Source organism: Equus asinus, chromosome 21 (genome assembly GCF_041296235.1).
Source record: "Equus asinus isolate D_3611 breed Donkey chromosome 21, EquAss-T2T_v2, whole genome shotgun sequence".
NCBI classification, from domain to species: Eukaryota; Metazoa; Chordata; class Mammalia; order Perissodactyla; family Equidae; genus Equus; species Equus asinus.
The window spans coordinates 59,122,784-59,137,385 of record NC_091810.1 but is presented as its reverse complement, the minus strand read 5'-3'; the positions used below and the strand labels follow the sequence as shown (position 1 = coordinate 59,137,385).

The 14,602-nt window shown below is 45.7% G+C and overlaps 1 protein-coding gene across 2 annotated transcripts in view; it reads left to right on the top strand.

The window, feature by feature from the left end:
* Positions 1 to 14,602, top strand: part of ITGA9 (integrin subunit alpha 9) — a 332,491-nt gene that overhangs the window by 248,600 nt on the left and 69,289 nt on the right. For both annotated transcript variants that reach the window (XM_044754042.2, XM_070493860.1), the window contains exons 19-20: positions 5,376 to 5,462; positions 9,114 to 9,193. In XM_044754042.2, coding sequence (XP_044609977.1) covers positions 5,376 to 5,462; positions 9,114 to 9,193 — 167 coding nt within the window. The remainder of the gene's footprint in view (positions 1 to 5,375; positions 5,463 to 9,113; positions 9,194 to 14,602) is intronic.

Sequence of the window (14,602 nt, the reverse complement as noted above, 5' to 3'; positions counted from 1 at the left end):
GAGCCTCGCTAACTTCATTATCTGAGTCTTCCTGCCAACCACTGCCATTACAAACAGGGCTGGCAGTTGGCTCCACTGGCCGAGCTCCGGGGGCTGGGACAGCCGAGGTATGTCTGGAAAAGAGAGGGATTTTGCCAAGGCAAGCAGTTCTCATTCCAGGCAGACCCGGCAAATGAGCTGCTGCTTGCAGTCCCTTCATCTGAATCCCCAATGAGCCAAGGCCCGTTCATGTAATAGTGCAAATTCAGGAGCTACTAAGAGCCAGGCTCAGTGCCAGGCCCTGAGAATGCACAGGTGAATGTGCACAGACCAAGCATGCTTTTCATCATTCTGTTCTAAAAAATGTTAATTGATGTTTTCCTGATCCTAAAAGTAATGTGTGTCGGTAAAAAATGGAGAAAATTTTAATTGAATCCCTCATAATCTCCAGGGAGAAACCCTGATAGTATTTTATGGTATTGGCTGCCCTTGCTGGCCAAGAAAAAGTGGGACTGGGAAAAAAGCCAGTTATGTGAATCTTCTTAAAACAGGGTTCAAAATTGCATAGTAAAAATATTTTTAAAGTTCTGATTGGGACTTGAAAAATGAAACTAAAAATTATGAAAATAAGTGTATGTTATCCCACATTGAACAGCTCTTGTAACATTGTAATTGTCAAGGATATCTTAGACCCAAAGCAAAAGCTTATTTGCTTTATTAGTGTTTTAAAATAACAGTACGTTAATTTCTGAAACAAAAGAAGGAATCCAGTGTTGGATGGACAGCTTTTCAATGTGAATTTCCCTACTATATCCTAAGGTAACATTCTTTGCTTCATATTTTTCCTCTTCTTTTTTAAGCACAATCACAAAGGGGTCGTTTTTTATGATGGCATATTTTCTTGAGCTTTTTTACTTAAACCTTTATCTTCTGAAGCAGCTCGAAGTGCTATCATCCAGGGCTAATTTTGACTTCTTCAACAGTTAACTGATCTAATGCTGCCAGATCCAAGCTGATCAGTGGTGGTTTTCCAACATCACTTTCATTGATTTCATGAAAGCCTGCGTCTTTTGCAGCAAGATTTTAGTTTCACTCTGTAGTGGATTTGCACTGTATTTGAATGGGTAATCAGATGCCTGCGCTGTGTGGCAATCAGGGACAGAGGATAGACAGTTTGTTCCCCAATCTGCGTTCCTAGTCAGCTGAGAGCTGATGATCATAGGTCTTGCAACAATGCCAGGGTTAGTCTCCAAGGTAAAGTCAGTGTAAGCAGTGATTGGGACATGGAAGGAACCAGAGCCCAGGAGAAACCTGGTCCCTGGAATCTCTGCTGTATAATCCTGGTGGGTACCAAGTGCCTGGCAGTGGTAATAAGCACTCCCGACCAGGAGTTGCCTAAAGCCAGGGGGCAGCCGAGTTTAGCCACATCTCCCCAGAATTCATTTTTTAAAGCTTCCCTGGATCTTTCTGTGCCTACCTGCCTACCGAGGGGATACATGGCTCCATAATGACTCTGTTTCTTCAGGTTGTGCCCTGGGCATGATCTGAAACCAGACAAAGAGGTGGTGACACGACTTTGAGGTTAAAGTGTCCCTCCGATGGGGAGCTATGCAGATTTTATAAACTGCACTTGGAAAAGTTTTCTCTGGGTTAGTATGGATTTCAACAGGATTTATTAGCATGTGAGTGTTCCCCTCGTTCTTCTTCCATTGCCTCTCCCCACCTGGGAACAAATACCCAGTACTCTCCAGTGGTTCTCAGTGCCAGGAGCCTCATCTGTAGAGGACTGTCTGAGGTCAGGTTCACCAGAAGCGGAACTGAGATAGGGATTCCTGTGCAAGTGATTTATTAGGGAAATGCTCTTGGGAGAAGAGGAGTGAAGGGAGCAGAATGGGGCAGAAGAAGGAGCCAAACAGGGCTGCGTTCTCAGCTGGAGTCTGCTTTGGCCTAATCCCGTAAGGGCTGTGGAACATGAGTTGTCCAACAGAGCTGGTCTCACCTTGAGACAAAGGGGGTGGCCTTTTGCATCCATGTCAATCATAGGCTGCAGAATGCTTGTGAGGCAGGGTGTAGTAATCTCTAGACAAAGCTGCTCCCATTTGGCTGGGGGCTGTGATCCCATCTAGTACAGGGGTTCTGGGTGGAGCGCCTACACCGTCCACACAGGGAGTCTCAGTGTTTGCCAAAGTCCGTGCTCTAAGAGGCCTCTTTACCTCACAGCTACAGTAGGAGAGTGGGGTATAGAATTAAAGCCTTTTTGTCAAGGGGGCTTAAATAGCCATGGGAAGGCTGTATTGGTGCTGACAAGAGGCAGAACGGTGATGACATCCCTTCCTATAGCAGCATCCAGGAGCCCCTGAGTCAGGAAGTAGATGCTGAGCTTTCATTCCCAGAGATGTCTTTGGTTTTCACTCTTTTTGCTTATCCCCAAGATCTAACCAGAATTTTGTAATTTCTATCAGACTGAGTAGGGTGGAAGAAACACTTGGAATAATGCAATGAATGCTGGTTTAAATGTTATTTTTTAGCAATTTGGAGTTAACAAAAATAAGAGAATTCAGCAGCTCTTGAATAATCGAAAGCAGTCTTAGGCCAAAACTAAGTAAACTGAGGTCCCATCAAGTCCCAGAGTAAATTTCTGAAGTCACGCACTTGCAAAATCTGAAGTCTTTAGGGCAATAAATCTTTACTTCAAGAACAGGTAGGCCTTTGACTTAAATTGAAAACCTCTCTCCTTGTTTGAAAGGGATTTCCGGTGAGGTACTGACCTTTACAAAAGGAGTTCAGAACTGGGTTGAGTAACCATGTAATTTATGTGTATGCTGGGACTCTCTTGAGAGTAATTACACCGGGGAAACCGAGAAGCATTGTCACCCTAGGCTTGGGCTCACTGCCTCTCATGCCCACAGGCCGACTAACTAGGATTTAGAGTAGCTTCCACTTGGGCCAGTTGTGGACATTGCTTCTGGGGGGAGGAATATGAAGAAGAGAATGGTGACGAGAGGCCACCCACACTGAGTCATTAGGACCAATCTTTGGGACATGCAAGTCTTGACAGCATTTGAGAAGTTATTCTCTGGTTTTCCATATAGAAATTGCCAATGCGTGTCTTCTAGGATCTAAGAGCAGTCCCTCACACTGCCATGTAAATGTTTATTTCTCTGCTGGGATATCTCCACCTTCTAAGCTATGAGCTGTTCAAGGACAGGGACTAATGTCTTTCAGACCTGTGCCCTCAGTGCTGATTGTGGTAGGATGACCCAGCTACCCAGTGGATGCTTGAGTCCATTCCGAATCCTGCACCATTTCCTTATTGTGTATGTGAACTTCCCACCCATGAGTGTTTGGGGGCAAGTAGAACGAAGAACACCTTGCAGGGAGAACTGAGGAGAGGTGTTCCTGGCAGTGGGAACAATTTAAACAGAGGCGTGGAAACGGTACCAGGCAGAGGGTGTTTGTAGAATACTAATGTATGTGTTCAGTAGGGCAGGGGGACAATAACAGAAAAGGATGGGCCAAAATAGATGCAAGCATAAGGATTTTGCGCTTTATCCTGTTTGCATTGGAGAGAGGCATGTTTGAAGAAGGTTCCCCAAGCAGCCTGTAGAATGCACTGAAGGAAGGAAAGCTCATAGCAGTAGCTCCCAAACATCATTGCACAGCAGAATCACTCACTTTGTCACTTAGGTTTATTGAAAATGCTCATCCCAGGCCCCACAATCTCTAAGTCTACTCAGAGACTACTCACTTGTCTACTCAGAGACACTCCAGTTGTCCAGGAATCTGTATTTTTAAAGATGCTCCCAAACTGATTCTAATGCAGGTGGTCCCGAGTCCGTGTGAGGAACACTGGCTAAGGTGGCAAAGAGCACTAGAAAATTTGCAATCACTGAGATCAGTCATCTCTGAGATCAGATGCTGAAAAAATAAACTAGACTTTCCTTTTATGTTTATCTATCTTGTATCTTTTGTTTTATTTGTATTTTGGGGGGATTTTTGTTTTGTTGCTATTTCCTAAGTAAAGTTTTAATGACATTTAACAAACGGACAAAAGCAATCAAATCATTAATTGCTCAGCTCACTAATTTTCACAATGATCACACCTGGGCACAATCCCAGCACCTGAGGACACCTCCTCCACTTACTACCTCCTTGACTTCTAACCCCATGGATTTGTTATCTTTTGTCATTTCTGGTTTTCGTGTGTTCAATAATGTTCATAATATATCAGTATATGTACAAAATTTGTAACTAGGTATATTGCAGTAAGTGCTTACTTTTTTTTTTTGCTGATTGGACATACAATAAAAAAAAATTCCTTTCACCTGTCTAAAGGACTGGACCTGTTGGCCTGAGCTGAGCTGTGAGTCTTGAAAATTGGAGGCAGGAGCCTGAGTGGCGTTTCAGAGCTGGAATCCACATGAATTGGTTCCTTCTGGCTGCAATTGTGTTGTTGGCTGTGCTCATTCCCTCTAGAAATTCAGAGCCGTGGAAGGAGAAGGCAGATAGGTTTTAGATTCAGCCAAGAATGACCTTGGGGAAGTCACATGACCTCACTGAACTTCAGTGTCCTGTCTTCTAGACACCGAGCAGGTGCTAGTTCTGTCCTGTACCTTCTCCTTTTCTAAAATCTGCACACACACACTGTCTCCCCTTGGAAGTCTTGATTTAGCTTCAGTGACTCGGAGGGGCTGTGCGGGTTAGGAAGAGCTTCCTGACTTTCCTTTGACCTTGGCTATAAACCACCTGTCTGGGTGGGAAGACAGCAGCTTCCTGCAGCCCCTCTCTTGGTTCTCTTGTGTGGCTGAATGTGGAGTCCATCCCAGACCCGCTGCACTGGGAACCCTCTCCCGCCCTCGCACCCACCTCTCACCCTGGGAGGCTAGCAGGAAAGCAGTTCAGCCCTTACTGCTTCCAGCTGCAGAAAATCCCGGTAGTTTCATTGGTGTGATTTTCTAAGAGTTTGTCTTTCCTAAACTAGCAAGATCTTGAAAGACAGGATTAGGTTGTGGGCTCTGGAGAAAGGGGCCAGAAAGATGACTTGGTTGCATTTTAATCCAAACCTTAGGAGGCGTCCAGCTCACATGTTGGCTGGCCCCTTTCACCAGGAGAGCACCGGGGTTCAGAGCCGAAGTGTTAGTTAAGAAAGAAGAGTGGTTTTGTCCTCTGCACCTGTCTTTCCAGAGAACCCATGGGAAGGGTGAACAGCCAGAGGAGGACTAGCACTTGTCCTGGTCTCAGGCTCTTCATCCCACCACAGCCAGCAGTGGCTATTGTCTGAGAATTGCCTTAAAGAAGGACCGTATCTGCTGAAGTCTCAATGTGCCCCCTGAGGCCACTTCCACACATCTGTCTTTGTGCAGCCAGCCCATCTGTTGGTACTTTTTCTCTTTCAGGAGGAAATGGGCATTTCCTGTGAACTGCTGGAATCGGACTTCCTCAAATGCAGCGTGGGATTTCCTTTCATGAGGTCGAAGTCGAAGGTAAGGGGCAAAGACAGGGCACTTCCTTAGCAGCCCTTCCCACCAGCCTCTGACTCTTCCATCTTCCTCCCCAGAAGCTTCCTCTCACACCCCTGCCTCCCACAGCAGCTGGGGTGGCCAGCGAAACCCTGCCTGGGCATGGCCATGCTCCTGTCCATGGCAGTCTCCTCCAACTGTACTCCAAAGGGGCTGTGGTCACACGGTCTTCTCCTTGATCCACGTCATGTACCCCAAATGTGAGAGACACACCATAGCCTTAGCACTTTGGGAAGCAGCATCTGGTTGGCCTTCATAAAATGTTTTTTTCTGGGACATTCCATGTTACTTTGAGTCCCCAGGACAACATAGGAGAAGATGTGGTCTGGGCTAGTGACCCGCAGTCCTGATTCTGTTACTCACCTGGACACTCACAGTTTTCTCAAGAGACCTCTTAAAATTCTCAAAACATAAATAATTGTGTTACACTTCTTTCTTTTTTTAAAAAAAAAGAGGGGCCGGCCCAGTGTCGTAGTGGTTAAGTTTGCACATTCCTCTTTGGCGGCCCAGGGTTCGCTGGTTCAGATCCCAGGTACGGACATGGCAACACTTGTCAAGCCATGCTGTGGCAGGCGTCCCACATATAAAGTAGAGGAAGATGGGCACGGATGTTAGCTTAGGGCCAGTCTGCCTCAGCAAAAAGAGGATTGGCAGCGGATGTTAGCTCAGGGCTGATCTTCCTCAAAATAAGTAAATAAATAAAAGAAGAAGAAGAAATTATAGTCACTTTGGTATTTCTAAGGAGCCAAATTTTCTAATCTCAAACAATAATATGGTACAGCATGTTCAGACGTTCATGGAGCACTTCTAATATGTGCCATTATTATAAGGAGATGCAATGATATGTAGAAGATGAGATTTTTGGAGGCAGAACTGGAACTAAAAGACGAGGTCTGCCTTTTGAAATGGAAGCTATTTTTTCTGCTGTGGTTTGAAGGAAATTTCATATTCCTAAAAAAAAATGAAAGTTTAGTCCTTCTCTCCTGCCTATGTCATAGCATCAGATTGTTTTAATCTCTAAGACTATTTGGTACCAATACATACTAGCTGTTTTGTAAACCAATTGTGAGAATGTTCTGGTGAGAAAGAAGGTTTGTTCATTTCTTGGCAAATTGCTTGAACCCATCAGACTACTCCAAACTATGGTGGCTCTTATATCCATGATTCCTCAGCCTTTTTCTCCCTCTATTCCTCATTTGTCCACATTCATCCCAGAAGAAGGGAAGCTTTAAGAGGTGGCTGCCCTTAGAAGAGGGATTACAAATAGCTGGCAGAATACAGACCAAGTTGCATTAGACCCCAGATAGGGTGAGGGTAAAGGAGGAAGACCCTGGACCTTGGACATCATTGCCTGTGGTAATATCCATGGCACCTCCATGCACAAACTTAATGGAAATCTACTCACTAACAGAAAATAGGCTGACTAAAAAATTTTAACAGTTGCCATTTCATTGTAAAATGCAGCCTACATCCCAAATCAAGCCTAAGGTGTGTCTTGCTAGTTTTAGTCTAAAGATTTTTTTTTTAAAGATTGCTACCTGCACTAACATCTGTTGCCAGTCTTTTTTTCTTCTTCTTCTCCCCAAAGCCCCCCAGTACATAGTTGTAGATTCTAGTTGTGAGTGCCTCTGGTTGTGCTATATGGGACGCCGCCTCAACATGACCCAATGAGCAGTGCCATGTCTGCACCCAGGATCCTCACCGGCGAAACTCTGGGCCACTGAAGTGGAGCACATGAACTTAACCACTGGGCCATGGGGCAGGCCCCGAAGATTATTTTAAAAAGAAAACTTATATCAGTACCACACATAGATCCAGGATCAGTTGCCATAAAGAGAAAGTCGTCATAAAAATGAATACAATGAAAACAAAGCAATGTTGAATTCTAGGCATTAAATTTTGTCAAAATTTACTAACTCTCAAAATAGTCATAGAGCTAACGGAAGTATGAATGTTGGATTGTTGGGGTTTTTTTTCAGCCTGGTGATGCCACTACTTTCTTTCACATACAGATGTTAAGACCTGTAACAAGACTAAATCTGAAAGGGGGGAGGGAGGGCGCACAGGGTGGGGGTGATTCCCTGAAGAAAGCCCAAGAAGGGACCCAGCAGGGACCGGGTTCCCTCCAGCCACAGCCCCACTTGCCTTCCCTCATCCCTGAGACCTGTGTGTCATCAGGCTCCAGACCACCTGCTGAGGCTCACACTTTGGTTGGCTGTATGTTTCCGTCTCTCATGACCAGCCTGCCCAGTTTCTGACCTTCTGTTCTCCCAGGCCTCCATCTCTGATTTTGGCTTCTCACCCAAATCCTTTGCTTCTCACCTGGCCTTGATCTTTAGTGTGTTTAATTCAGATCTCCTGCAAGTTCTGACTTATTGCTGGGACAAGACCCTTGACTTTCCCTTCCTCTGTGTCCTCCACTCTGCTTCCTGTTCTATCTCCATGCTGCACCTTCACTGTAAGCTGACAAGTCCCACTGCAACAGAAATTTCTCTGTAGAAAGAGATGTCCAATGTCCACTCTAGATGATGGTCCAATGTGGTGGTCCAGTGTAATGGTCCAGTGTTCATTACCTTCAGGTAGCATTCAGTTCAGGAGCATCCAGTGTTGCGAAGTTGGATGATGGCCTAGAATTAGTCATAAAGGAACCCAGATATTTAGTTATTAAGTAAGTCATAGACTCTCAGAGCTTGACGGAATTTAAGAACCATTTTGTCCGCCTTTTTCTTTTTATTGAAATGCAAAGAGATTAAATCACATAGTTTGTGGTAGAGTCTGGTTCTGTAACTCGTACCCAAGGGTTCCTCCCACATTCCCACACATACCTGATATGAATATGGTGAAAACCATTTGCTTAGGGCAGTGTTTCCCAGATCACAGGATGCTCACCACTGGAAGTACTTGAGATGATTTTAGGGGGCTCATGAGATTATTTTAGGTGATTCATGGACACAGCACTAAGCAACACTGACTCTAACAGTGAGAAAGTTATTGCCTTTTCAACACTCTTTCTAATCACATGCAGGACAAAGTCTCCGATGATAGTGCTAGCTTATCTTTAACACCTCCCTATCACTTGTTAATCTCCCTTTCACCAAAAGAGAGTAGACCTGAGGCTCAGAGCTTTCAACAGACAACAGAATTCAACATTGTTTTCTTTTCATTGCATTATTTTTATGATGACTGTCTCTTTATGGCAAGTGATCCTGGATTCCCATCTGTGATAGTAATATAAATTTTCCTTTTAAACAAGAGAGTGAGGCAATAAAAATGCAAAGTAAATATCACAGATGATATGATATGCAGATGTGCCAAAAATTGGGAAGATGGTGTGTGAGTGAAATTTAGAAAGTCCCGGTTTAAGAGACAAATGTATCTCTTCCTAAAGAGAATGTCAGTTGCTGAAAAGGATAGCGTGCCTCTCGCCAGAGTCTAGTCCAGCTGGGTTTTATTGTTAAAACTGTGTCTCTGGCCTGATAATCAGAAAGATATTCATGAAAAATAAAGCTTGTCATGCAAATGAGCTTCCAGAGGTCATACATTGCAGAAGATTGTAGCAAACACAGTTTTTTTGGAATGACTGCTGATGCTATATGTCACTTTCTATTTCCCTAGTATGAATTCAGCGTGATCTTTGATACAAGCCACCTGTCTGGGGAAGAAGACATTCTTAGCTTCATCATTACTGCTCAGAGGTAAGGGGGATTTAAAATTTTTTCTTCAAAGATAAAAGATTGATGGGACCAGGAAAGGACATGCCCTGGTCACGCTTTGATAATGCCCGGGATCCTGAGGAGGAAGAAACAGTTCCGTGATAAAGCCCCAAACCATTGGGTGGAATCGAATCTCTCAGGGATGGTACTTGTCTGGTTCTGCTTGTGCAGCTACCGGGTCAGGCTGAGCTGCAAGGGACTGGGGATCATCCAGTCGGAGGTAATGATTTTACAGCTGGGAGAGCTGGGCCTGGAGAGGTGAGGATTCCGGTCCAAGCTCAGGTGGTTGGTTAGTTCATGAACATCCTCTGTAGGTTGTCAGACAGAGTGAGCTGCTTCTCATACTCATGCCACTCTATCCCTTGATGCAGGCAGAGGGCACCTGCAGCCTGAGGTCCCCACCAAGCCTACTAGCAGAGGCCCTCACGAGATTCTTCTCAAGAGAGGGCTTGTCCTGGGAGCCGAGTGGATGGATCATCGGGGAAGGGAACAGAGCAGTGGCAACTTCTTCCCTCAGGAATGTGCCCCTGCCCCTCTCTCTCCAGTATGGCCATGAGTGCCTGAGAGGGCTTTGGGGGTTATGAGCTGACTCCACAAGCCAGAATCCATGAGTGCCTTGAAGTGCCATCTAGGTAATGCTTGGCTGACAGCTGCGATGGAAGGAGAGACATTTAGGTGGGTGAATAGGGAGATACAAGCTTTGATTGGGATGTAGGCTTGGATACCCAAGGCAACCTTTTTATGTGAATTTTTATTTAGAAATGATTTTAAACTTAACAGAAATGTTGCAAAGAATAGTGCAAGGAACTCCCATATACCCTTTACTCAGAGTCAGCCAGTGTTGACACTTGGTCTCATTTATTTTATCATTCTCTTTTTATGTATGGTTTTTTTTCTTAATCATCAGAAAGTAAGTTGCAGAAATCATGCCCTTTACCCATAAGTACTTCCGTGTGCATTTCCCGAGAATGAGATCATTCTCTTAGCCACAGTACAGTTATCAAATTCAGGAAATATAACACTGATACAATGCTATTATCTAATCTACAGTCCATATTCCAATTGTGCTAATTGTCCCAATAATGACTTTTTAGGCACTTTTTACCGGTGCAGACTCAGTCAAGGATCATGCATTGCATTCAGTTATCATGTCTTATCTATAGTTGCCTTAATGTCCAAGCCAAACTTTCATTCTAGGAGTCCTAAGACCATCCCAGAGGTGATCTGGAGACCTGAACCAAATACCCTGAAGGCCAAAGTCAGGCAAGAGCCACAGAAAAGATGAGAAAATAAAACTAGGAACTGTAGGGGGCTGGCCCTGTGGCATGGCCGAGTGGTTGAGTTCGTGCACTCCGCTTTGACGGCCCGGGGTTTTGCCGGTTCGCATCCTGGGCATGGACATGGTACCACTCACCAGGCCGTGTTGAGATGGCGTCCCACATGCCACAAGTAGAAGGACCTACAACTAAAAAAAGTGTACACCTATGTACTTGGGGGATTTTGGGAGAAAAAAGGAGAAAAAAAACTAGGAACTGCAGATGCCAGGAAAATGGAAGGCCAAACACTGGGTGAGCAGGCAGTGAAACTAGGGGCTGAAAGTCAGCCAGAGAAAGGCGCGCCATGGAGTCACAAGGTTAGCACATGGTCGAGAGCATCTGGGGCACAGGGTGAGGCAAACAGGCTAAGCTTTATGAAACTAAAGCCCCCCTACCCACATAGTCACCTTTGAAATGGTGCTCGGCCCACGTTCTGAATTACAGAGAAGGTCATTTCCTGGACTCCTCAGATGAGCCCCATTGGGGCCAGCTCAGGGGTGACGGGCTGTGCAGGATAACAGGGGCGCTGGCTCGGCTGTGCATCTGACCCCCAGATAGAGCGAAGAGTCATGCTTTGGACCACTCTGCTCAATTCCATGCTCATTCCTCAAGTGGCTGCCAAGTGGGGAGCATCAAGCTGAAGCTGAGACAGGGCAGGGACAAGAGAGAATCTTCCATCTCAGACCATCTCCACAAGGCTTCACTGTAGAAGTGGAGGCAGACACACAGCTTCCCACAGGGGAGAACAGAACCAGCACAGGGCAGGCAGGTGTTGCTCATTCATTCCACAAACATTTGTTTGAGCACTTAGTACAAGCCAGGCACTGTGGGAGACCCTGGGAGATACAGCAGTGACTAAAGCTGGCAAAGTCCCTACTCTTAGGGGACTAGTGTGCTGGTGGCAGGGGGACAGATAATGAACAAATGAATATGTAATATCAGAGGGACACGGCAGTGTAACGATTCATCCAGCAAGCGTGGTACATTCCCTGGCAATCATAAAGCAACCATTTTGTCCCCTACTCTATTGCAGCCCACTTGCTGGGGGTGGTTCTTTCCCTGTCCTTGGAGGAAATCCAAGACAGTCCTGTGTGTTCTCAGGTTACTCCTGGGTAATGCAAAGTCCTACAATCCCTTCAAGTCTCACAGCAGATTCACAAATCCATAATTAAAGTGTCCTGTCCCGTGAGATAATCCAAACTTGATTTAAAGTTCAGGCTTCCTCCCTCCGCCAGGCAAGGCTGCAGGAGGGAGGCCTGCCTCTTGGGATGGTCTTGCTTTCCTCCAATGGGGCGTCCACTGGCCCTCTCCTGCTTTCCCTTCCCCCACCCCAGAGCAGTGTCTGAGCCCTCCAGGCTCACAGCAGGCGTTGGGAGAGGTATAAGTGAAAGGGGACAGGTCTTACTTAACAGGTACTGTGGCGACTTTGCCTGGCTTGTGCAGGTGTTCAGAGCTGACTCTCCCTTTGGAGAACCACCGCTACTGCTGGGGATTCTTGCCTGCGCTTCCCTCTTCATGTCCTCCAACCTCAGCCTCTAGACAGCCAGAGACACCTTCAGCTTCTGCTGCTGAGACAGTGCCCTCCAAGACAGGACCAAAGGTGACCCCACACCAGCTCTCACATACAGATCCCATTCAGCAGTCTTTGCCCTGACAGTCTCTCTGGAAATGCAGGTAACTCCTGAGTGGTCACCTCTCCGTCACTCTGCCAAGAGGGGGAAGCCAGCAGCCCCTTCCCCTTATGTTTCCTGGGCGGGCATCAGACTGTTCTGATCAAGGTCCCCTGAAGCTTGACTTAAAAGGCAGACACGCTGCCCCCAGCACAAACAGTTTTCTCCAAAAACCATCTCCAGAAATCCTCCTTTCTTGACTGTTATATCCTTGACGATGTATCTTGGATTTCTGCTGCCAGACGTAGTAAATCCTGGGCTATTGCTTTCCTCTGATTTTTGGCACCTATTGTGACTCAGCCAAAACTTGCATCTTAACGTCTTGTCATCATCACCCACTGAGAAATTCTTGAATTTTCACAAAAACACCAATTACCCAAAGGTTAGACTAAGATTCTTCACGAGGCCTGAATCTTTCAATATCATCCGCAGTCCGCTCTTGCCTCTCACTGATGGCCTTGCCCTCAGGGCCCCAGTCTCCATTGTTAGTCGTTGGGCCTTTGGGAAGCTCAGGCCAGGCCCCAGCACAGGTAACCGGCAGCGGACAGCAGCAGTGCTCATGGGCAGCAGATGTAAGGAAGCTTTATTTTCGTCTCCCATTACCTTTTAATTTTGTTTTCATTTGAGGCCTTCCTCAGTCTCAGGGTTGTTTAAGACTCACAGAATTAAGATTAATTTTCCCTTTGGGAATGACTGTGAAGCTGGAAGCATACATTTTCAGAGCCCCTCAATCCACAACCTATATATAATATATATACAACTATAGCATATTTTTCCTTTTAATGCTGCTTTCCGTATTTTTTAGCATTATCTCTAAGAGTCTGCAGAATGTTCTCTCTCTTAAAAACAAGAGCACAGCCTATCACAGTGGTGGTTTGGTCTTCTTTACTATGTGTTATCCAACCCACTTCCACTCCCGAGGTGGCACTCGCTGGCGTTCTGTTCAGCACTCGTGGGACTTAATGAACACTCACACTAGATATATCCTACATATTGCTATGGGGTGTATAAGGTAGATGTAGATAATAACAAACAGTGTTAACATACAGCCCAGCAATCCCAAGAATCTATGCAACCTTCCAGTGCAGCATGGCTCCCACTGTCAGGGTGGCACTGGGTGATAGGATTTCAACACAGATTAAATTTGTCTGGGCTTGCAAGCTTTGAAATCATGGAGACTTTGTTATTTGTAATTCACACTATTTTCAAGATCACATAATTCACGTTCATGTAAAACAAAACTGTGATTTAATAGAAACACGTGCAAAGCATAGAGAAGGTAGACTTCGTTCCCATTGCTAGAATCCAGAAGGGCTTCACTGCAGAGGTGGTGTTTAAACAGAGGAGTCTGTTTTCAAGCTGAAGAAATGGGCACATCGGTGAGAATGTGCATGGGACAGCCTGTTCTGTTACACCCACGTGGGTGGTGGGCATTGGGGTGAACTGAGGATTCATGAGCCATCTTTGAGAAAAGTTGGGGAACATACAAGGGCAGTGGAAGATGGGGCTGAAGGAAGAGGTTGGGCTAGGCCACGGAGGGCGCGCGTAACCTCAGAAAGTCTCAACTACATTCCCAAGGCTGTAGGGAGCCTCTGAAAGTTTTTGAAGAGGGCAGTGACTCAGTGCAACAACTTGGCCACAGAGCACGAGATTCTTGGATTTAAAAAGGGAGGCACATGCCCATTCAAACCTGAAAATCCTCATTCTCCTGCTGTTTCTTGGATCCATAGAAAACTCACCATTGTTAGGCAGATCCAACAATGTGCTCTCTTGGTCCCTCAGCATCTGGGGCAGCTGATATTCCTGGGAAGGAACATTTGGGCAGGAAATATGATATGGAAGAGACTTTCCTTGTCAAAAAGAGGAAACTCCACCTGCCTCCCAGCCCCACTCAGGGCTAATCAGAGGTGTCAAAGAAGGGAAAGCCAGCAACACGATGGTGACAACTTCATTTGTAGAATCACGTGTCCAGACTAGCGGTGCTCTGTCTTAGGTGCCCACCGGAGTCACCTGGGGAGTTTTAAAAACTACCGGTACCTGGTCTACGCCGCAGAGATTCTGATCCAATTGGTGTGGAGTGAGATCTGGGCACTGAGATTTTTAAAAAGGCTCATCTGGTGATTCTAATGAGCAGTCAAGGATGAGGACCACTATCTGTAGTCCCTCACTCTGTACTGGGCACATTTTCACTCAGCAAACATCTATGGAACACCTAGTATTTACCAGATGCAGTGCTGAGCACATAAGAAAATGCCAGTAACTTACCAAATTCAAGAACATCTGCTTATGTACAACAATATTGCTACATAGCATCAGGGAACACCTAGTATTGGCACCTTAAACAATTAAATATCAGAATCTTCTAATTCCTAGACTCACCAATGTTAAGGAAACTATTATCTATT